Source organism: Idiotropiscis lumnitzeri, chromosome 1, assembly GCF_059441095.1.
Source record: "Idiotropiscis lumnitzeri isolate Australia: NSW breed Sydney's pygmy pipehorse chromosome 1, RoL_Ilum_1.0, whole genome shotgun sequence".
Lineage (NCBI taxonomy): Eukaryota > Metazoa > Chordata > Actinopteri > Syngnathiformes > Syngnathidae > Idiotropiscis > Idiotropiscis lumnitzeri.
In genome coordinates, this window is record NC_142391.1 from 24791415 (window position 1) to 24813461 (window position 22047).

Genomic DNA, 22047 nt, shown 5'->3' on the forward strand with positions numbered 1-22047 from the left:
TCAAGTGTGACTGTCCCTTACTAGCAATCTTTATTCCATTAATCGAGTCACTTTCGGTCTGTTAGTGCATGCCTAATCAGAACACCAAGGATATATATTAACTTCTCAAATGGCTTGCCATAAAGCTAAAACTGTGTGCTAATAGTCTTACTAGAGACATTTTAATATGCTAATAGTTAACATCTAGTGATTTTGTCTCATACTGGAGTGATACGTAGTTATCTTACGAGAGTGCCAAAAGTTGTCCTGCTGGTGTTCAGCAGTGTCACAGTTGTTCTACCACAGCGCCCTAGTTCGATTGATCCTATCCCATTCGTTTTTTCCACACACCTGATACGGTATTCGTGAATATATCCAAGAGGATATGATGTTGAAAAGATTAACCAGTGCGGTAACAGGCCATAAAATAAAATGCGTAACTTGAGAGGAGTTTTGCAGGCTGTGTTGCGGGACTCTGCAACGGACGATATTTATGCCACTGATCAAACGCTCTGATGGATTTCCTCAAAACGAAACATATGGGAGAGATCAGCTAGAGCTTATGAATACAAGCTAACCTCCTGGGGAACAGTTAGTAAATACTTAGATTTCCCCTGAATGTGCATCAAAGACAAAAGCCACAAGAAAGTTGGAGCATTTGCACACTAGAAATCGTCAATGCAATGGAGATTTTGAATTTATGTCAGCTTCTATCATAAATCTTCTCACTAAAAGTAGGATTATTTAAAGATTAATTTGCTTTTTTTTTTTTTTTTTTCAAAATTAGACCAAACAGCATTCTTAAGAGCTGTTTTCCCCCCCCCACCCCAAGAAATTGATCTTTACATAACGACTGCCTTCCAAGGATCCTCCACCGGTTCTCAGTCGGGTTGTGGTCAGGGGATGATGAATACCCAAAGCAACTAAAGTTTCAAGTGGCATTTCCTGCAACCTGATGCTGACATCAGATTTTCTTTGGTCGCTTAGATACAAGCACACATCATTGTGAAGCAACCACTAGTAAACTAGTTGTCGATGAAGATGCTGACGATGTATAGCTGCTTTAATACTGTGGTAAGTGTCAGCACATTCATTAATGTGGGAGATAGTTTCTAGGCACCTCTTTTAGATATCAGTGGACTCCAAATTGGCTGTTTAGAAGTTGTTATAATTGGCGCAAGTATGACAAATGAAATTATGGTGGGTTTTTTTGCAGTTCACCATTTGAGTGATTTTTTAAGGGTTTTTACAGTATATCTAAATACTGTAATGCCTTCACATGTAGAAAAGGAGAGCCACACTCACCAAACAGCCTTAAAATGAACACCCGTCGAACAGTTAAAGCACAATGAGCCTGCTGCTTTCGGCCACAGCTCACAACCAGACACTCGCACGCAGAATGCCAAAGTCACATCACCCCACCAGGCCCCGACTCTTAAAACGACATTCATGTACACAAACACCACAGTACAGACATAATAGATCATACTTTTAATGCTTAATATTAATTAACTGTTTTCAAATATGTTAATGTGTTCAAAAGGAGCGTTTTAATAAGTTTAATTGTGTTTACAGAATGTCAGATGGATACAAGGATTTCCAGTCCGATCAGCTCATCAGCAGTCGTTGCAGAAGCCTGATAACTCCCGAGGATCGGACTAGGGCACGTTTGCTGTAAACAAAAGAACGCCTCACCACCCAAATAAATATCTTACTAATGAACTTCCAGTAAATGAACAAATACAATATCCCTGAGATGTAAAAGTGCAAAAATAAAAATGTAAATTTCTATCACCGCTATAAAAAAATTATTTCCCTCTTGTATCTCCACCACGGTGTAACAGGGCATGTGTGGCATTTTTGCAAATTATTCCACCCCATTTCTTTTTCAAAAATGTTTGAGAAAGTTTGCCAGTCGCTTTATTAGTCGAAGTGGTCCATGTGTGTATGAGTGAGCATGTATGTGCGTCGTCCTTGAGTTCTTTCGTCTGTCTGCTGTGACGCACACGCACACACACACACACACACACAGAGTTGTAGAAGGCTGCAGCCGTGGGGAAGAAGAGGTAAAGTGTTGAATTTTCAGAGGGAGGTTGGTAAAAGTCAAGAGAGCAGATGCACAGCGGGATTGAATGATGAGCAGGGAGTGCTTGGTGAGAAGAGCTGCAACACTTGCGCACTCCTCACGTACCAAATAATGTATAGAGGACTCTAAGACTGTACTGACAAACACGGAGCATAGAGTTGTGTTGATCCGCGGCAGTATAGACACAATTTGAAACAGTTGCCAAGTGTCATGTCTGCGACAAGCTTTTGTCATAATACCCCAAGGCTAAACCATTACATCGCGCTTTACATAAGGGTGTGCATTACTTTCACCTAAAATTCCATCCATCCGTCCATTATCTGTACCGCTTGTCCTCACAAGGGTCGCGTGGGTGCCAGCTATCCCAGCTATTGAGTTAAGGCTGCCAGGATGGCCGAGTGGTCTAAGGCGCCGTGTTCAGGACCCAGTCTCCCAAGGAGGCCTGGGTTCGAATCTCGAATTTCCCCATTGTGGGACTAATAAAGGGAATATTATTATTAAGTTGTGAGCCAGCATACAGCGCTCGCAATATTTTTGCCCTCAAGTCAAAGCAATAAAAAAAATAAAATAATCCACTGAATTATGATTCATATCCTGAAAAAAAAAAATCAAGGCATCACTATTTGTAACAGTCAGTCTTTTCTCTGCAATCCTAAAATGACTTAAGCCAATGTGCAGTTGAAACGTGACTTATGAGTGAGTCATTCACGTTGACATCTTCGCCAAACATTCGAATTAATTTGAGTTTATGGTTCAACTTTGACATGATAGTGATTTTGTGTCATCCGGCGGCTCAACAATGGCGAAACCCAGCTCTAAATGTGATGTAAATGAAGCCCCGCTGTTATGTCACGATCTATCAACAATCAGAACAGCTCGCTTACAAACACATTTGGGGAAATAGGCGGCTCACAAAAGCTTCACTTGTTTTTGTAATTTCACACGTGATGGGTGGGCAGGGATTCCAGACACCAGAGAAGTCTTTTTTTATACAAAAAATTAAAAAGCCAATTTTCCGTAATACGCACCCTTTACTTCAAGATTTTATATAAATACCCAGAATAATTCACTAATTAAAAGACATCAAGTTTGTTTTCCCATGTTCCTGGTGGAACGGCGTTGTGTTTAAAAGGAGTCATGCGGGGACAACAGGCATCGCTGCCTTTATAATACAATCAATCCCTGAGGGGGTGACGGCCCAAACGGAGCATGATGATAAGGGGGTAATCACCCGGAGCGTTATCCCCTTTCCTCAATCCGAGCACATGCGGCTCCCCACGCAACACACGTGGGACATAACAAGATGAAGTGAAAGAGAGACATTAAACATGCCGGCGATTGAAGCAATCGTGACAAACGGAGACGATAGCCTCAGTGGGATTCTTGACTTGAACCACAAAAACAATAAAACAAAAGAAATAAGGAAGGGGTGGGGGATTTCCAGACAAAATCTGTGACCAATTTCCTGGTCTTAATTAGTCAGAGTCGATTTCCTTGAAGATGAAATTAAAGGAGATTAGCACCGACAAGCTCAAGGGATGATGAATGCACACCGACACGTTAACGCTAAGCTCACTGAAGCTAAGCTCCAGGATAAAGCGTGGGTTCACGTCAGCAGAAAGAATACTTTAAAGGGGATGCATTTTGGAAAAGTGACTTGGAAGTGCTTGTATACAAATATTTGGTTGTTTGGAGTGCCTGCCCCATCCATTACATGTGAAAATAGTACAACCAAGTAAATCCTTTGCGATCTGATAATGTCGGAAAACGTGTTCGAGAAAATAAGGCGTTCAGATTTTGTCTTTAACGTTAAAGCGTAAATCATTAGTTCGGCGCGACAATGGCTAGAAATGAGATTGATAGAAAGACAAGACACTCTGCTTTGAACAGGGCCGTTTCGAGAGGGTGACAAGTGTGCTGTAATTCCCGATCCTTGGGGTATTTTGACCGAAGCCAGGAGTTCGTTTTTTTTTTTTTTTTTTTAACACCTGGGGACGGTTTAAAATTGTGTAAAAATGGGATAATGTCTCCTCCAAGCAAATACTTCACCCAAGGGGAATGCGCATTTTGATGGGGGACAGCTGTGTCATATCAATCCACTGACCCCACTTCACTCCCACACACAGATAACATCATCCGGCTCCATAAATTCAGGTGTAAAATCCACCGAAACAACTGTTAGAAGACAAAAAAGCCTTGACAAGCACAGAGGGCAGACTCGTATAAACATCAAATGACCCCGCCCCCTAAATATTTCCCTCTCCGTCCTAAACTTCTTCTCTTTCTTCTTCCGCAGGCTTCAACTGAGACTGTTATTATGCGTTGCGGTGGGCTGGCGGCCTGCAGGCATCCTCCGCATAAGCACATTTCAGAGCAATTATGCAAAAAAGGAGCCGGGATGCATGCTTCCCGTTGCCAAATCACTCGCAGTCTTTCCCCGCTGCCGCTCAGGGAATCAAGTGCAAAGTAAGAGCTTGTCAGCAATGAAAATTCTCGGATGCATCGGAGAAATAGTCTTATACGAAGCGCTAGAACAGTGGTTGTCAATTTCTTTCCATCAAGTACTACTTAAAAAAATTCTTAGCACACCAAGTACCAGCATGACGAACAATACTAAAACACAAACATCATCAAAAATGTGACAGTGATTTTATTCTGCTATAAAAGCATGCACATTACGGTGTTTAAATATTAAGTGTAAAATCGAAAATATGGAGCTGACAAAGCAATTTAATAGACAAAAATGAATCTACATGCACTTTGTGGCTAACCAGATCTTTTTGCACTGAAACATTGCAGCGATACTTTTTTTTTTTTTTAAACAAAAAAGCATTACGTGAATGTATCTAACCTAATTTCATTAGTTATTGTCTAAAAAAAGAATCTAAAAAAGTTTCAATCTTGAGACAACGTAATGCTGTGCGGTTCCTAGTAAATAAGAAAGGCCGAGTTTTACCACACATCTCACAGTTGATTCTTCAAAACAGTAATAAATCTTTCATTTGGAATTGGTTGATTATGTGGAAATAAAATAAATGACATGAGGACATACCAAAGGTATCTATTTGTGAACCGAACCAGAACAAACTGGATTGATTTCATTTTGTAAAAAGATGAAATACCATAATTACACTCAGAATTTAGATTGTTTATTAGACTGCACATACACAGTCGATAAAAAACAATTCCTATTAATGTTCACATTTACACCTTTGGACTCATTTCAAGTCAACAATGAAACGAACCCGTATGTTTTTGGAATGTGGGTCAAGGGCGGAATACCTGAAAAAAGAAAAAAAAACTAAATTTCGATCAGAGACCTCCTGATGTGAGACCAATGTGCTAACCACTTTTTCACTACGCTGCTATGCCATTTTAATGTACATTATGAAATTCAAGCAATACATTTATCACTTGTATTTTTATATCCACGCCACACTTCTTAGTATCTCACTCACTTTGCTCATTTTAACGAATTCAACGGAGCAATTGCGCTAATATCCGTTTTCCACAAGTCGTTCAAGTCATTTTTCGGCAGTATTTTTACAAAGCAACATCTGAGTTTTTTTCTCAAACAGCGGCTTGTTGCTACGTGGTCTTGGCGGGCTTGGTAATCCAGTCCCTGCCAGCCAACCAGGCCTTTCCGACCGCAGTCAGAACAGCCGCGAATAAACAAATAAGCCTGTCTTGCTGACATAAGCGGGTACATCCTCCATCCTTTAAAGTGAAGTCTGCGTTCACATAATTGCAATGAAATGTGACTCAAGGGATGGACAAAATGCTGATTTGATGATTTAGACCTCATAAAAGTCCAAATTGTACATGTATTCTGTGGTGCTGTTCATTTTCCATGCCCATGCACCTCATTTAACTGTAATGACCTCATATGTGAGAAAGGAGAGCCACAGACGCCGATACACTTTTCAAACATTTATTTCGCCAGGAAAACATCAAAACACAAACAATGAGCGCACTCATACAGAAGCTGCTGTCAGCCACAGCTCATGCCCAGACACTCACACGCAAACACTCTGACATCACATGCCACCCCAACAGGTGCTGCCCAATTAAAATATGTATACTAGCTAGATGGGCAACACCAAACTGTGAAATATTTGAGTTTTTGCCTGCGAGTAGGCAGACCAAAGCAACCAAGTGAACCCCGAATTTAGCTTTTTTTAGTTCCCCTCAGAATTTTGGGGAAAATGCAACCCCAAAAGCCAGTTTCACAAAGCAACATTGAATTTGGTGGGGATGTCTATCATGAATAGACCCACTAAAAAGTCTCAGGCACTCAAGTCTGACCATAGCTTAGAAGGGGCAATTGCAGTTTTTTTTTGTATTTATTTATTTTTCTTTTTTAACATTTCTTTGAAGAGGAACTCATCCTTTAGAGTTTTTGTGATTAGGCTACGACTAATTTTGAAACATAGTGCATTTCAGCTGGGCGACGATGGCTTGTGCGGAATTAGAATTTTCCTTCTTGCGTATTGGCAGAGCGTGGCAGCAAAGTCATCGCCCAAAACTGTCTCAGTTGCTCCCTGTAGCCAGTTTCACTAAACGACGTCAGAGTTGGTATGCACGTTTATCAGGAGTAGACCCTCAGATAAGTCTCAAGATTTCATGCTTGAAAAGACAAAAGTCTGTCATTTTAGTTTGAAGCCATCCATTTACAGCCATAACTCAGCTCCGATTTCCACCAAATGTGTCTTTTGTCTGGCATGATTGTAACATCACAAGCATTCAGGTGCATTTTTTTTTTGATTATTTTGAGCAGTGAGAAGCGGTTAAGAGCTCTAACTTTCTTTCAACAGATACTTACTTTTCATACAGCATTCACACACATGGCCTCTATTTTATCAGCACTGTAAGATTTAGCGAGCGCACTGAAGCAGCTCGGCACATCTGGGAAAATGCTCAGTGGCTTGATGGAAGAGCGGAGCGTCGCCTCCGCAACCACATATCAACTGGGGCTGTCACTCTATAAAAATAATGTATATATTCGCAGTGTTTGGAAGCGTCTCTCTGCTTTTGCAAGCATAAAGCAAAGCCTGTCTGGATGAAGCCATCCAGAAACGGTGCAGTTGAGGCAGCTGGCGGGGTATCAGAGTGCGTTAGTTGCAGTTTGCATTTAGATCCATAAAAGCCTAAATAACTTTGAGAACAAACAGTCTGCTAATGTTTTTGTTTAGTGTCAGAGCTCATGCCCTGTATGAATTTATATACAGTATACTCTATATATCCAGGGGAGCAAATAAGTGGTGCGTCGGTGCGCATAACCACTGGAAATAGAATATTGCAGTCCAGTTCTGTCTGTCACCATACATTAGTGCACTAAGCATAAGTCAGGCCAGCCTCTATTCAAAGTCAAAATGATTGCTTCCGAGGGCCAACTTTTGTCTTGAAGTTGACCCTAGCCGTGCAGTGCGCAGAAGCCGATGAACAAGCATTGGGGGGGCTAGCTTGAATCAACTGGCACCACATTAAAGACGGTGGAAAAACGCGTCTCCTGGATGGTTATCTCAATGTCGGTGCTGCGACTGTCTGTTAAATTATGTCTTTATAGAAAAGCGGTGCACGAAAGAGTGGACACTGGACGGCCATCCTAGAGAACCGTGTTAAACTAGCTATTTCATCACAAGGTCCCCGATTGCAAGTCAGAGGTTGGCAATAGGTTTTTCAAAGCTATGCAACGCAATTGTATTGAATTTGAATTTAATGTCTTTTTTAAGAATAAATTGCATTCATCATGTGCATTTTTTTATGTGTGAATACCTCGAGTTGGTGTCTGAGTATGAATATAAATTAAATAAAAAATTAAATAAATTACAAACAAACAAAATTACAATCAACTATATAAAAAGACTTCAAAAAAGAATTCAGGGTGTACCCCACAAACTGCACAAAGACAGCTGGGATAGGCTCCAGCACACTCCGCGACCCTAGTGAGGAGAAGTGGTACAGATAATGGATGGATGTTTAAATAAAAAGAACATGATTAAAAGGGATTTTATCAAAAAAACCTACACATTATTTAAAACAACGTAAAATATAAAATTAAATATGATTAAAAAAATCTAAAAAAAATTGCAGTAACTTAAAAGTAAGAAAGAAAATGATCAAATAAAAAAATCAGTTGAAATAAAATACAATAAATAAACGGGTCAAACATGGTGGACAGGCTGTGGCTCAACTATAAACGTCCACCCTAGTTTAAAGAAAGTTGGAATCTGTGCCGTTAGGAGGTTGAGACAACAAAGCTAGTTTTTGCACAGCACTGAAAGTGGCACATTGGTGTTATAAACACAACAAGACATTTGGCACTGACACACATTACGAGTGTCTGGACTGCTGATTACTATTCACACGCGTGTCTCAGAGGAAAGTGGCAGAACAAATTGCCGTCATCTGGACTGTGCGTCCGTGTGTGTGCGCGACCTTGACACAGTGCTAATCCATCGAAGGAGAAACACTTGACCTGATGGCTGTGGGGCCAAAGAGCAAGGCTGACGCAGCACATGCACATTTGTGGGCACAGACAAGCCTACATTTCACTTCACTGTTTCACGGAGTCAACCTATGTATATGTGCCTGCACTAATTTAAAAAACACTCTAAAAACGCTTAGACTTTAAATATAATGCCACAATGATCACCATTATCCATTTAATTAACATGTTAAACCCAATTTAAATATGCAGACGAGCTAGATGGCCAAAGCCAGACGCGGCAGTGGAAAAAGCGCAAAACACATGCAGAAATGGAATGCTGACTCGCTAGAAAGGTGCTGGAGAAAAAAATAAAGCAAGCCTGAGCCGCCACAGAGCATTTTAATCAGACGGCAGCAGATCCAAATAGGGGCTGAAGGCCCAGCTAAGGTCAAGAGGTTGGGCTGACTTTAAAAAAAAAAAGAAAGGTAGGTAATCACAATAGAATGTGTACTAACAATTATGTCATGAAACAACAGAGGATAAGACAATCAAGATCAAATCTTGTGGAGTTTTGTCAAATTTTCCACCTACACACTATAAGGAAAAGTCAAACAATGTTAGATGGTATGGCATCTTCCATCAGTCAAATATAAATTTATAATAGATGATTTCATTTTGTTGGCAGGTAAAATGTAGTAGGATAAGCTGAGTGAACTGGCTTCGAGGGCAGAGTACGCCAAGATACGAATAATCGACAAATTCCTACAAATGACCAACTTCATCAAAATCAATCAATTCATACATCATTCAATTTCATGCCATCCCAAATTCTCTAGACAGCACAGAGCTGAACTAATGTTTTTTGTCTGCACCGCCTCGAGATATGATTAATAACACAGCTTAACAAATCCCTTTTAATAAATTATTTCATTGGACTGAATACCTATCCCTACTTCTTTCTCCCGCAAACTCGTTAAGAGAGAATCACGAGTGGATCTGCTAATTGCCGCCAAATCCACAATTGTTTCAAGGCACGATGAATTGAACGCAAAAATCTCGATTCACAACAAACAGCTCATTGATTATTTGTTTGTTCTGTCCCATGAATTAATTTTCATGAAAACAAGTTAAGTCGATTTTGCAGCAAACAACACAGGAACAAAAAAAAAAAAAACACAAGGGCTTTGGGAGAAGGTAATAAAAGCATGTAAGTAAGTGCATAAATAAAGCCTTTACAAGAGCAGCTTCCTGGTTAATATTTAAAAAGAAGGGCCGAGCGTGATGGATTTCCTCCTGTCGAGCCCACTCGGGAATGCCGTCTGGTCCGGCGATAGTCTACAACAGAGGATGTTCGACTCCATCAGTGAAGCACGACCAATAAAATAAAATACGCAGGAGGCGGCGTAAAGGTTATTGGTTATTTCTTCCCGGATTCACCTCTCCCTGACCGCCTGACAAGTCCCTGCTCGTCTTACACGGCTGATTGGCGCCGAGGCAACGACGCCCGCAAGACGACCGCCGTGGAGCCGGCTTGCCGAGAAGTGATCGGTCAGGTTATGCGAGGCCGGCGTAAAACATCCCGTCTGCTCCTGTGGGAAAGTTTAAAATTATTTCCCCCGCGTGGTCGTGTATTTAGCAGTACGGAGGACCCGTGGCAGGATAGGTTCCAGAACAATGCGCGTGAAGTGAAAATCTTTGATATGCAATAGGGCCGAGGAACATTAGTGTGCCCTGAGAGATCATCCGGTGTGGTAAATTACCCTAAAAATGTAACATTTTCAAAAATGTTTTTTGTTACTATGCCTACTTTCATTAAATGACTGAAGCTACATAATTAACATGTACACTTTTTGTGTGGGGCGGCTTGGTGAACGACTGGTTAGCACGTCTGCCTCGGAGTTCATGGGTGCAGGGTTTGATTCCAGTGTGCGGTCTGTGTGGAGTTTGCATGTTCTCCCTGTACCTGCGTGGGTTTTCTCCAGGTACTCCAGTTTCCTCCCCAGATAATGTTCAGATAATGGATGGATGGACTTTTTGCGTATTGCTTTGCTAAGAGATGTACGCAAATTGTTATCGATGTGAAATATGTGACTTGCTCAGTAAAGGTTGAGAAATAGAGCAAATATAATGTTTAAAAATTAGTTGTACCCTTCCAACATGCTTTAAACACCTTTATAAAAAAGTATCAAACCCCTTTATTAAAGTATTTCCCATGACATGTTCTCACCCATCTTGCCAGCACTGTTCTCCAAACCAGATGCAAAGCATGCTTGCTTCACGGTATTTGTTACGTCAAGGTGAGGTTTACTTTAAAACTCACACACAAGATAAAAGAGTATTGGACAAAGCAAAATGGCATACTAAGGCTAACAGAAATGAGCAAATTGTATTTACTATTTTTGTAACATCTCATATTTTTGAGCAAATTCATTTTTAGGCTTGAATTTAAAAGCTTGCTCATTATGCATTTTACCATGCGTATTCGTAGCTTTGATCTTGCAGAAAAAAATGCTAAACCTAACCCTAAATTCACAAATATTACTAAGCAAAATAAATATTACATTATTGTTATTATGGAACCCTGATGTTCGGAATCGGTGCAAAAAATGCATCAGACGACTCAAAATTGTGAAATGTTTGTATACTGTAAAAAACTATTAAAAATGATTACAAAAATTTAACTGCTCACTTAAAAAGCTCTTTAGGGCGCTCTCAATGAACCACAATACGGTAGGGGTCCACTGTCATCTACTGAAAAGTCTTATTTGAGTCAGCTTTCCCTTAGTGCCTCCCCTCCTTGTGCTCCCAGACGTCCTATTAACTTTGCCGGCGAACCACAACGACACGATGTCGAAGACCGAGTCATGTTGAAATGTCTGGAGTTCGAAGTGCAAAAAAATAGAGCTTTCAAGTTCAACGGTAGGAGTGAAGCAAAATGGAAAGTATTCCCTCCTTTTTCTTGAAATCAGCATGAGGGACACTTGTACCATCTCAAGATATCCATGACAAACAACCACCACAATCATAAACATATTAAGGCAATTTATTAAAATTTATTAAAGAGAATTCCTATTAAAATTGTGTTTTTTTTTTTTTCAATTAGTGAAAAAACTAAAAATAGATTCCCTCTTGGGTGAAAGGAAAATGCTTGCAGTATTAGGATGTGAAAATAATAAGAATAATCATCATTATCATCATAACAATGATAATAGTAACTAAATATCACATTTAAAACATACTGATGTAAATATAAATACTGTTTTAAAACAACATGAGTCAATGCATGAAATGAGATTTGGAATGCCACTTGGGCTTCCGTCCAATAAACGTACGGCAAGTGAAGAGGGACAATCTCAGAAGCAGTACGAAAAAAAAAAAAAAAGAAATATGCTCAATATTGATGTCATACTTTAAATAACTTATGTGGATTTCTCAATTACAAAATGAATTATTGAACAGAATTTTCAGAATGAATGCGTGCTTTACTCACATGCGATGCGTACGTGAGCCTTGCGACTTTTGGTGGTTCCAGCGGAACTCCATGCCACGCACTGACACCAGTAATCTTCCGGGCCGAACAGCTCCTCCACCTGCTGCCGGGTTATTTCTATGCTGGCTTCTCTCACAACCAGACCTGCAGAAACACAGTAAACTGCATCATTGTATTGCAAAAGGTTTGATCAACCGCAATTAAAATAGAAATGCACGGCTGTGGATGACAACATGTCGCGCCGGAATTCCCACAATTGTTTATGCTGTGTATTAAATTTGTACTAAAACAAAGTTATTCAACAAAACAATTAGCTTTAAAGCAAGACAGCAATGTGATGAGAACCTATGGCAGTGCATTGTGGGACTTATGGTATTTAGTGGCTGGGCAGTCGTAATAGTCATAAAGGATTTCAAAATAAAAATAAAACAATACTAGTAGTACTCCTACAAAATATGAAAATAATAGCTATTAGATTTAATCGCTTGACAGCACTAATAATATACATATAATTTATGTTATATTAGCAAAAATATTTGAAATTATTAAAATGTAATGAATATTAATACGCAAGTAGAATTTAATACATTGATTTCTTGTACATATTTGGAAGCAGTGCTGCTGTTAGGAGAACAACAAAATGGAGTGGAGCGAGCGCTAACGATGGAATGGCGATATTCTGTACATTCTCCGTATCCTTCAAGAAGACAACGGGATCAAACGGGACTGCTGAGGCGCTCAGCAAATGTTTTAGGAATAAAAGAATTATGAGGAGGCAGAGGAGGAAGTGAATAGTTAAGCACACAGACTACAGAGAAAGATTAAGAGGTGCAAGAGGCCAAATGAAATGTTAAACCCAGAGGATAGAAAAATGGCTTTTAAGGGAAAAGTACACGGGGACTTGGCCGCGTGGGCGGACAAAAATGTTCCATGCGAGAGATCTTGTCGGTTTATTTCGGGTTCAGGGGTGTTACATAGACCAATGCCAGCCATCCCTTTGGGGACCTTCTCGTAGAGGACTCTCAGGAAGTTTCGGACAGAAAGAAATAAAGTTCGAAGACAGTAGCGAGGCAAACGGGACCAAGTGGAAGTTGCCAGAAGAAGCAAAAACAAAGGCAGGCAGCAGCAATGAATTCAAGATGGGAGATGATATCTTTCTTGAAAAAAATATAGAAATACAAATTAATTTAAAAAAAAAATCTAATTTAATGTTTTGTTCACCGCAATTCTAATCATGTAAAATAAAAGAATCCTACTTTGTGTGTTGTGTATTTCTATTTTTGTGTGAAATTATAATTGCGTAACACCCTCAACTCAACTTTATACATATTGTGCTTTAAAACATCCACCAAAGCTCAAAGTGCCGTACAAAAAGAATAAATATAGGTCATTCCGAAATCATATCATAAAATTTGAATTCATATAAATTATACCTATAACAGCGTTACTACCTAGCATGGAAACCTACAATATAAATGCCAGTCATCCCTATCAGCATTTCAGCAGCATTTTAAATCAGACGAAGGCACTCGAAAGAAATTTCTGTCCGAAAAGAAAAAAAAAAAGTCGAACGAGGTCTGAGAGGGAGGATTATACTGGTTTAATAGTTGTCAGTCGAGTATTGTGGAAACTGCTGGAAAGGTACACAACAAGAGCTAATAAAGTACAGAAGGCCAAAGAGTAGCGACACTGAAAAGTGACAATGCGAGATCTCCCGCTAGCACGCTAACAAGGGCGATTGCTCCGGCATCACCGACTAAAAACTGCAGACGGGGGACACAGCGAGGGAGCAAAGGCGGCATAGAAAATGCCAGCTAAAGAGGCAATTAGAAGCAGCGAGAGGCTCGGGAGTACTGCGGTGAAAACGAGGAAACAAGTTGCACTGAGCCAGAAAACGCAGCGCGAGTGCACAAGAGGGGAAAGTGACAGGTAGGAAGCCAACCACTACACGAGCATGGGACTTATTTGTTCAGAACGCAGTGGAAACGCCAATCTTTTGTTCACTTTTATTTTCAAAACCTGGGATTAGCCGATGAAGCATCTGGACAATATATTCAGTCACATTACAATGAACCTACTTTTATACTTTAAAGACACATACACAGACGTATATCTATGTATCGCTGTCTGTTATTGTATTATTGCTATATTAGTTTATGTGAAATGCTATTTATTCAAACTCATGACATTGCATCAAATTTATCGCAGAAAATAAAATGCACAAACAAATAAATTACCATAGCTGGGCAGTCCGGATGCCCAACGACAAGAAATGCCTCAGCGCGTGTTAAAAGACCTGAGACCAGCGTGCGTTCAAGCGTATTTCCTTATTCTGACGTCATGTAACCCGCGCCTCCTACCTGCTACTGGGGCATACCATTACAGTGGATGTAGATGTAAAAAAAAGACACACACAACAAAAAAAAGAGTCTATGTATGTATCGGGAAGTTGTTCTGTTGAAATTAATGAAGCCCCAATAGTCCCCCATTGTTTGCTGACTCAAATCTCCCAAGGTTAGCATTGTGAGGCTAATTTAGCAGAAACTTAAAGTCTAACTAGCTTTCACATCACTGGTTGTCTTATTTTGTTGGTATATCGGAATTAGAGCATTGAAGCTACATGGAGATGAAACTTGGGTGGGTCTCCGTTGCATGACAGAACTTCCCTTCAAGAGAGCCCTTCATGTCAGCTCGGGAAGTTGCTGAGGATAGAAAAAGAAAAAAAATGGGCTCATCAAAACGAGACTGTCACTGACATTCCCGTCAATCACGCGAGACCTTGACATTTCTCTTCGCTATTAGCGTGATGTGGATTCTTGCAGTGAAGTCAGACAAGTCAAATTTGACACATGGATTGCAAATATGGAGAAATATACAAGTTTGGAGTATTTTAGTAAGGTGTGTCAACAATGTGAAAATATTCACAAGTTTATCTCGTTTCCTTCTAGCCATCCATCCATCGCTGTTTCAACCAAGTGTCTTAATGCCCAAAACCACATCTTGGCAGGATGTCCACAAGCCAGAAGCAGAGCTGCACTGTTATTGTTTACCAAGTACGCTTGTAGCTTGAGCACACTTAAGTACATTGAGTCATTTTGTGTACCGTATACGTGCTATATACATAACACGGCCTCGCCCTGCCGGTCGTTTCATTATTATTATGAAATAAGTCAAACTTGCATCTGGTTAGCTTAAATAGGACATGATGTGTCACTTTTACTTTTAATTGTCTGTTTGCAAATAGTTGGGGTCTCAGGCTTTGTGCAAGCAGCATTCATTTGCAGTCCGGACATGCATGGGAGGCTATCTCCAGGACAACAAACACATGTCTCGAGATTTTTTCACCCCTTTTTTTTACTTTAATAGTTGCAGTCAGTTGGCAACAATGCTTTGTGCTAACAAAAGCCGTCCTCGGCATATGCATGAGACAGACCCGCCGCCGAGTGTGATAAGTAATGTTAAGTGTACTATAATTCTTTATCCTTGGTGTATTTTGACAGAATAATGTCAAAGAGCTTTCAGGAAGACTCCTGGGAGCTGTTTAAAAATGTGGATAAAATTGCATTTCTTCTTTAAGATAAGACTTCGATGGATGCTGATGCTGACGTGCATTCAAATGAGGCTAATTCAAGAAAATTGTCCCCGAACCTCAAAAGAAGAAATCATTCAAGTCCAACAAACGGTGTGAATCGGTGTCGACTGCACCTTCACCTCCGTTTCTGACAGTGTGCGAATGCAGTAAAGCTATCAAACACCTGCGGCAAAGGAATAGAAAGATGTTACACAGAGTCGAGTGGAATGGAAGTCGCTATGTTAAGGACGGACGTGATAAGGAAGCGGTTTGAAGCTCAGTGCTCTTGAAAAGACGATAAGCGAAGAAGAGGAAATAAAGCACTTAAAAGCTATGTCGTGCTCAAAATGTGACAGGTCAGACAGACGCATCTTTGGGGGGGCAAAAGAAACAAAGGAGGCTAAGGGGAGGGGGAAAAACATCTGAATGTTTGTTCTGAGTAGTTCGTCAGAGTCGCGGAGGGAGGCAGATGAACAAACCAGAATGCAAAAGTAAAACCCAGCAGAGGGGAGGAGGAAAAACAAAAGAACACAACACTTTCTTCCCAACAACCTCTTTGGTGGATCTCCTGATGCCTTTTGGGTTTGATGGCTATGGGTTAGTATTATATTTAGTTTACTCACTTACCGTAATGCTCTCGCATGCGGGAAAGGAAAGCCAAAGCCAACAATCCACTTTTAAGCTGTTAAACAGCGGCAATACACTTACGAGCGCAAGATAAGAGCTACTGTCTGCCACAGCTCACGTCCAGTCACTCACATGTTGACTCCCTTCCTCGTAAAGGCACATTAATGTACACAAAGACACAACAATATATGTACTATATTTTATTTTAATTTGTGCATGTAAAATGTGTTTACAAATGTATTTGAATACATTTGATTGTTTAAATTAAAAATAAAACATATATTTTTTATTTTTCATATTTATATGGTCTTTATGGATATTTTTCACCTAATGTGGGTGTGTGAGTGACGACGATGATTACTACTATAATAAAATAAATTGGGTTTATGTTACATATTAACTTGTTAAAAAAAAAAAAAGAAAAGTCCGGCCGATACCAGCTGTGTTGTGGCGTGCAGTACACCCTGGACTGTTTGACAGCCAATCGCAGGGTACACATAGCGATTCAACCATTCACACTCACAATCATACCTGGGGACCAAACAACCGTGCATGTTTTTGGAATGTGTGAGAAACCCACGTAGGCACAGGGAGAACATGCAAATTTTACATAGGAAGCCCTGGATTCAAACCCCTGACGTCTGCGCTGTGAAAAAAGTGCTTATCAGAATAGCAACAACTTTCATATTAACCAGTTAAATTGTCGAAGCTAAATCCTCCCCATGAAAACACAAGTTCCTCGGCAGAAATAATTAAACTCCTTTAATATGATCAAATGAGATCGAGTTTGATAAAAGTACAACAGCATGTACAAATAGTACATTTTAAATAATTTGTGAACGTATTTCCCAAAAATATTCAGACATACTAAAAGATGAACTTACATCTGCAATGCATTTAAAATATTTGGTAGAATTGAAACAAAATCATGTTATCACAAATCCCTCAAAGTTCAGATGGCATGCGGTTGAACCTGGGCTACGGCCTTCCTGTGTGAAGTTTGCATATTTTCCCCGAGCTTGCGTTGGTTTCCTCCCACATTTCACACCAAGCATGTGATCTTAATTGAAGACTTCAAATTGTCATTAGTTATGAGCAGTTTTTCTGTTTGTCTAGACTCCACTCCAGACTCCGGTCTGGGATACATCCTACCTCTCACCCGAAGCAACCCACGACCCTAATGAGGACAAGTGGTATTCAAAAAAAGAAAAATGAAAATAAGAGATGGATAAACTAAAATCATATTTCCGCACAGAGGACAAAGCCAATCAAAAACAGACAACAATAGAGACATCATGACATTTACGGCTATGAGAGGAACTCACATGGGACGCAAGCAAGTCAACGGACCGTGTCCAAGGGAACACTCCCACCGCGTCTGTTTTGTGTGCGTGCGTGTGTTCATGCTTGGATGTCACCGTGCGGACATGGATTGATCAATACCATTCCTTTCGGGCCAGGTTTGAATACCCATTATATATACGTGTCTGCGTGTGTGTGTGTGTAGCATTGCAGCGGGACATTCCAAGACACACACACACACACATATTGCACGTCTAGACTCTAACAAACACACCCTAAATGAAACACACAGTAATGGAGCCGCCTATAAATCGTGATGGTTGTTAATAACGTGATGGTAAGAGATAAAGGGAGGGTGGGGGGTTGTGTGTGGGGGGGGGGGGGGGGTTGAAAAGAGCAAAAGAGTAGGCAAGTGGGAGTGATGGGAGGAAGAGGAAGCACAGAGAAGACGAGTAACATTGACAGGAAGAGAGCGAGAGAGAAGGTAAAGATGAGAAGAAATCAATAAGTGCGATGGCAGCAAAGGAGGAAAGGAGGTCACAAATCACCCGAGCCAATACTTTGTTGATGCGTGTGTGTGTGTTGTGTGTGCGTCAATGAGAAAATGCGGGTCAAAGCTAATAATTCACACGGTGACTAATGGAGACAAAGTAAGTATGAGAGCGCACCATATGTCATTAGTTCACTCCATGCTCATGGAGATATACTGAGGTCGTGGACACAGTGGGGGAAAAAAAACCACTTAGCAAGACAATATGCTCACACGCGTAGTAAAAGAAGGGTGAATCCTCTACAGCATATTCAAAGTACAAATTACGTGACATAAAAATAAAATACCTCCAAATCCAAAGCATACCACATCATGAGGCAACATTAAAGCGTGGATGTGGATCGTGGAGATTAGTTATACAAGAGACGACATTAAAAACCGGCAAAAAGACTCCAACATGGTCAACTTCTACAACAATGATGTTAGGGAAACCGTTCACAATCCAAAGCATACCACATCACAAGGTACAGAGCAAGAATAAGCTTGTAGTGTATGTTAAATATTGTGTAAATGTCGCATAAAATACAGGGGCACGAAAATATCTAGAAGCATCTCTGCATTGCCCAAAGCAAGACACTTTTTTCACACTGTTCTGTTCCCTGATTTTACATTGCGTACAGTAAATTACTGCAAAGGGGTGTGGGGAAAGACATTTGAGTTCACTACATTCACAATTCGTGCTGCAAAAAAGAGCAATTATTGTAGCCCACAGGGTGTTTTTTTTTTGTTTCTCTGTTCATACTGATATCAGAACTTATATTATTTTATCAATGTCGATAGGAATACGGATGTGACTTTACTTTTTAAAAAATGTTCTGCCTTCTTCTTATAGTCTTATATTTTATTGATGTTCACATAGTCAGTTTTATAAGATCTTAAGGAAGTAGAGATGAAGGAGTTAATACATTTTTATTTCTTCCTACTTTTTGAAGACAAACAAATGGAATAATTTTCCACGGCCAAGTTAGAAACCAAATCCGGACATGTTAAAGGAAAAGCAAAAATTTAATTTTTTACCTTTACTTATTTAAGACAATAGTGAAGACATTTAGAGTCCTGAAAAACATGTACAATGTGTGTGTATTTTGGCTTTGACATATGCATGGTTTCATCCAACATGGTGGCTGATAATTGTGTATTAAAAACCCATCTGCGGGAAGACGGGTTGAGTCTCTGGTTGGAGGTCTTATGCCTGCTGTTGCAGAGAAACAGGAAGTGACCAGCTGGCACGCCATACGAAACAGCGGGCTCGGTTAGCCGCGGTTATCCAGCAAGATGACAGCATGAAAGGCGGCTCACCCCCTCTGCCTCCTTAACCCATCACGTTCCATGAATACATTTGGTTTAAAAATGCTGGATAAAAAGGATGTTGAATATGCGGAGGCTTGAGATCGAAGAATTCCGGCCTCTCGTGGAATTACCAGGCTAGCTGCATTTGGCAGTGGAGAGGCAACAGATGCATGGATCATACGTGGAATGCTGTCAAAACAAATGAACTCCCGTTGCAGCCAAAGCGAAGAAATGGCAAGCATGTGGGATGGGGGGGGGACATGATAAGGAGATGAGTGGGAAGAATAGAAGCTTGGCTAGAAAGAAAACAAGCAAAAGAGTTGGGGCTTCGGTGGTCGCGGGAAACGACATATACATACACATATACAATGCAGCACTCAGAACGAGCGACACAGGCAGTACATACCAACCTGCCGACCAACTAACTACCCTAAGCTAGCCTTCTACCAACATACATACCGACCTGATCTAGCGATTTACCTACCTTAGCCTATACTTCAGCTGACCTGTCAATTTATTTACATTTGATATCTACCTATCTATACACAAACTAACTCTACCCCCTCAGTCTACCAATTGACCTGCTGATCAACTTACCTCACGCCCTAATTATGCCTAATAAATTATGAATATTTTGGTTGCTACTTTAGCTATTATCAATGGTGCCGTTCTTCAACCACAATAATAAATCATTTGTTAAACTAATACATCTCTGACCTTCCTACCAATCAGAATGCTTTTTTTTCCCCTTTGTAAAAGCTGACTTTTGTAGTGTTAGATGGTGTTCTAAAGATTAGCCGTTTACACAATCAGAATTTTGTAACCGAGCACCAATTGTTGAGTTAAAATTTTTTTTAAAACATGCTAACTGATCTCTGATCCGATCAGAATTTATACAGTTGATCCCCGCTATTTTCAAGGGGGTTAGGATGGGCCCGGTCCACAAGTTTGCAAAATTTCCATACAGTAGACGCCTACTGAAATGCATTGGGAAACAATAATAACAATTAGAGCCAAAAATGTCTGCCTAAAAAGCTGATAAACATTTATATAATCATATTAAAATAACGTGGGAGACAAAAATCCCGACCAAAGAAAGATAAATTAAAAATAAGGGGGAGGAAAAAAAAAACCCGAGTTCACATACAGAGAAACCTTGCATTATTAAGCATGCACAGAACATCCCTGGACTGAATGAGATTATGTTTGTTATAATACGCTATTTTGCGGATCGGAGCAATGACATCATTAATCGATTGGCAAATTATGAGATTACAACCGATTTAGCATGAAATGCAAACATTTCTTCCGATCCGATCCAGACCATCTTCTACTAATGATCCGTCTAGTGACAAACACAGCACATATAAAAATAAAATCCAAAGCAAGGATAAAGAAAGAAAAAACAGAACCGAGTTGTTAGATGATAACGACGTACCAGAGGAACTTAAGCATCCCCCGAGCGAGCGAGCAAGAGAGCGCTGCCCAGCCGAGCGCACGATTAATCCACTTTTTATTAATGTAACATCAACCAGTGCTCGATGCTTATTTCATTCAACTTATTATTGAATTATATCTGGATTTATTGTCTATACATCACAGCCCGAGCTGTTAAAACTTATCCACAGGTTATCCAACGAGCGTCTGACGGGTTGAATAATAAATGATGAGCAGTTGCATGACGATGCCTGTAATGAATGCTGAAAGATGATAAGGAAGAGATGGGAGAGGGTAAAAAAAAAAGACAGCAGCAATAATTATACAGCATTCTGGCTGTCATCCAGCTATTTTGATTATTCCTTTTTTGACACATCCACACATCTCAATTTGCGCATAATAAGATGGGCAATTAAGATTGTACCAGTGAAGAGACGCACACATTTAATGAGATTCAATTGGGAGGTGGGGGGTCTGTTTATACAGAGATAATATTTTGATTTCCACGGTCAGACAGTTAATAATTTGACATTTTTTTGTAGTTCTAAAAAGGTCTGTTACATTTTTCTGTTTTTACAGTACATGTATATGGAAATGTCTGAATTTAGAGTCGCGCGCCTATAGTGAGGTACAACGTTGTGCTGAGGAAGCACTGCGGTCTCCTGGAAGAAATGTCGTGTAATTAGCAGGAAAAGGAAGGGGCAGAGAAGGTCCCCAACTAATCTCTTAAAGTATTCTCACAGAAAAAGATAGAATGCACGCAGGTAAGTATTGTTGAATGCTTTGTTTGTTTGTGTTGCCATGCTGTGTGTGTTCAAGTAAAAGTTGTTGAAGGTTTGTTGTTACTGCAACACTTTTGTTCATTTTTGCCAATAACACTTTACATTATATGTTAGGATTGAGCTCGTGGATGTTCATAACCTTTGTTATTTAAAGCTACAATTTTAAACGAGTTTGTTTAATTTTTGTTTTACAGAAAACTAGAGAACTACGCAAGCACATGAGTGACAAACAAGGGCTAAGCAATACCAGTTTAGCACGTGTGTAATAATTGAAAGTGTTTTTCTTGTGAAGAGCAACAGTGTTAGTCACATTTGAGTTTAATGATTGTATTGTGATTGTAATTATTCAGACACTGGGATGATTTTCTCTGACACGCTTCAATGACGTGACGCCAACTTTAATTGTCAAGTCTATGAAATGACAGCATCAATGAGTGACCGTTTAATTTCTCCAAACATTTATCCCTCCTGTTATTCAACGAAACGTACCAAAACCCAAGCAC

The 22047-nt window shown here is 40.0% G+C and overlaps 1 protein-coding gene across 3 annotated transcripts in view; it reads right to left on the minus strand.

Annotated features, from left to right (window-relative positions):
• LOC148343929 (netrin receptor UNC5C-like) overlaps positions 1-22047 on the minus strand; it is a 238429-nt gene that overhangs the window by 59866 nt on the left and 156516 nt on the right. For all 3 annotated transcript variants that reach the window (XM_088291590.1, XM_088291572.1, XM_088291580.1), the window contains one exon: positions 11986-12129. In XM_088291590.1, the coding sequence (XP_088147716.1) occupies positions 11986-12129 (144 nt within the window). The remainder of the gene's footprint in view (positions 1-11985; positions 12130-22047) is intronic.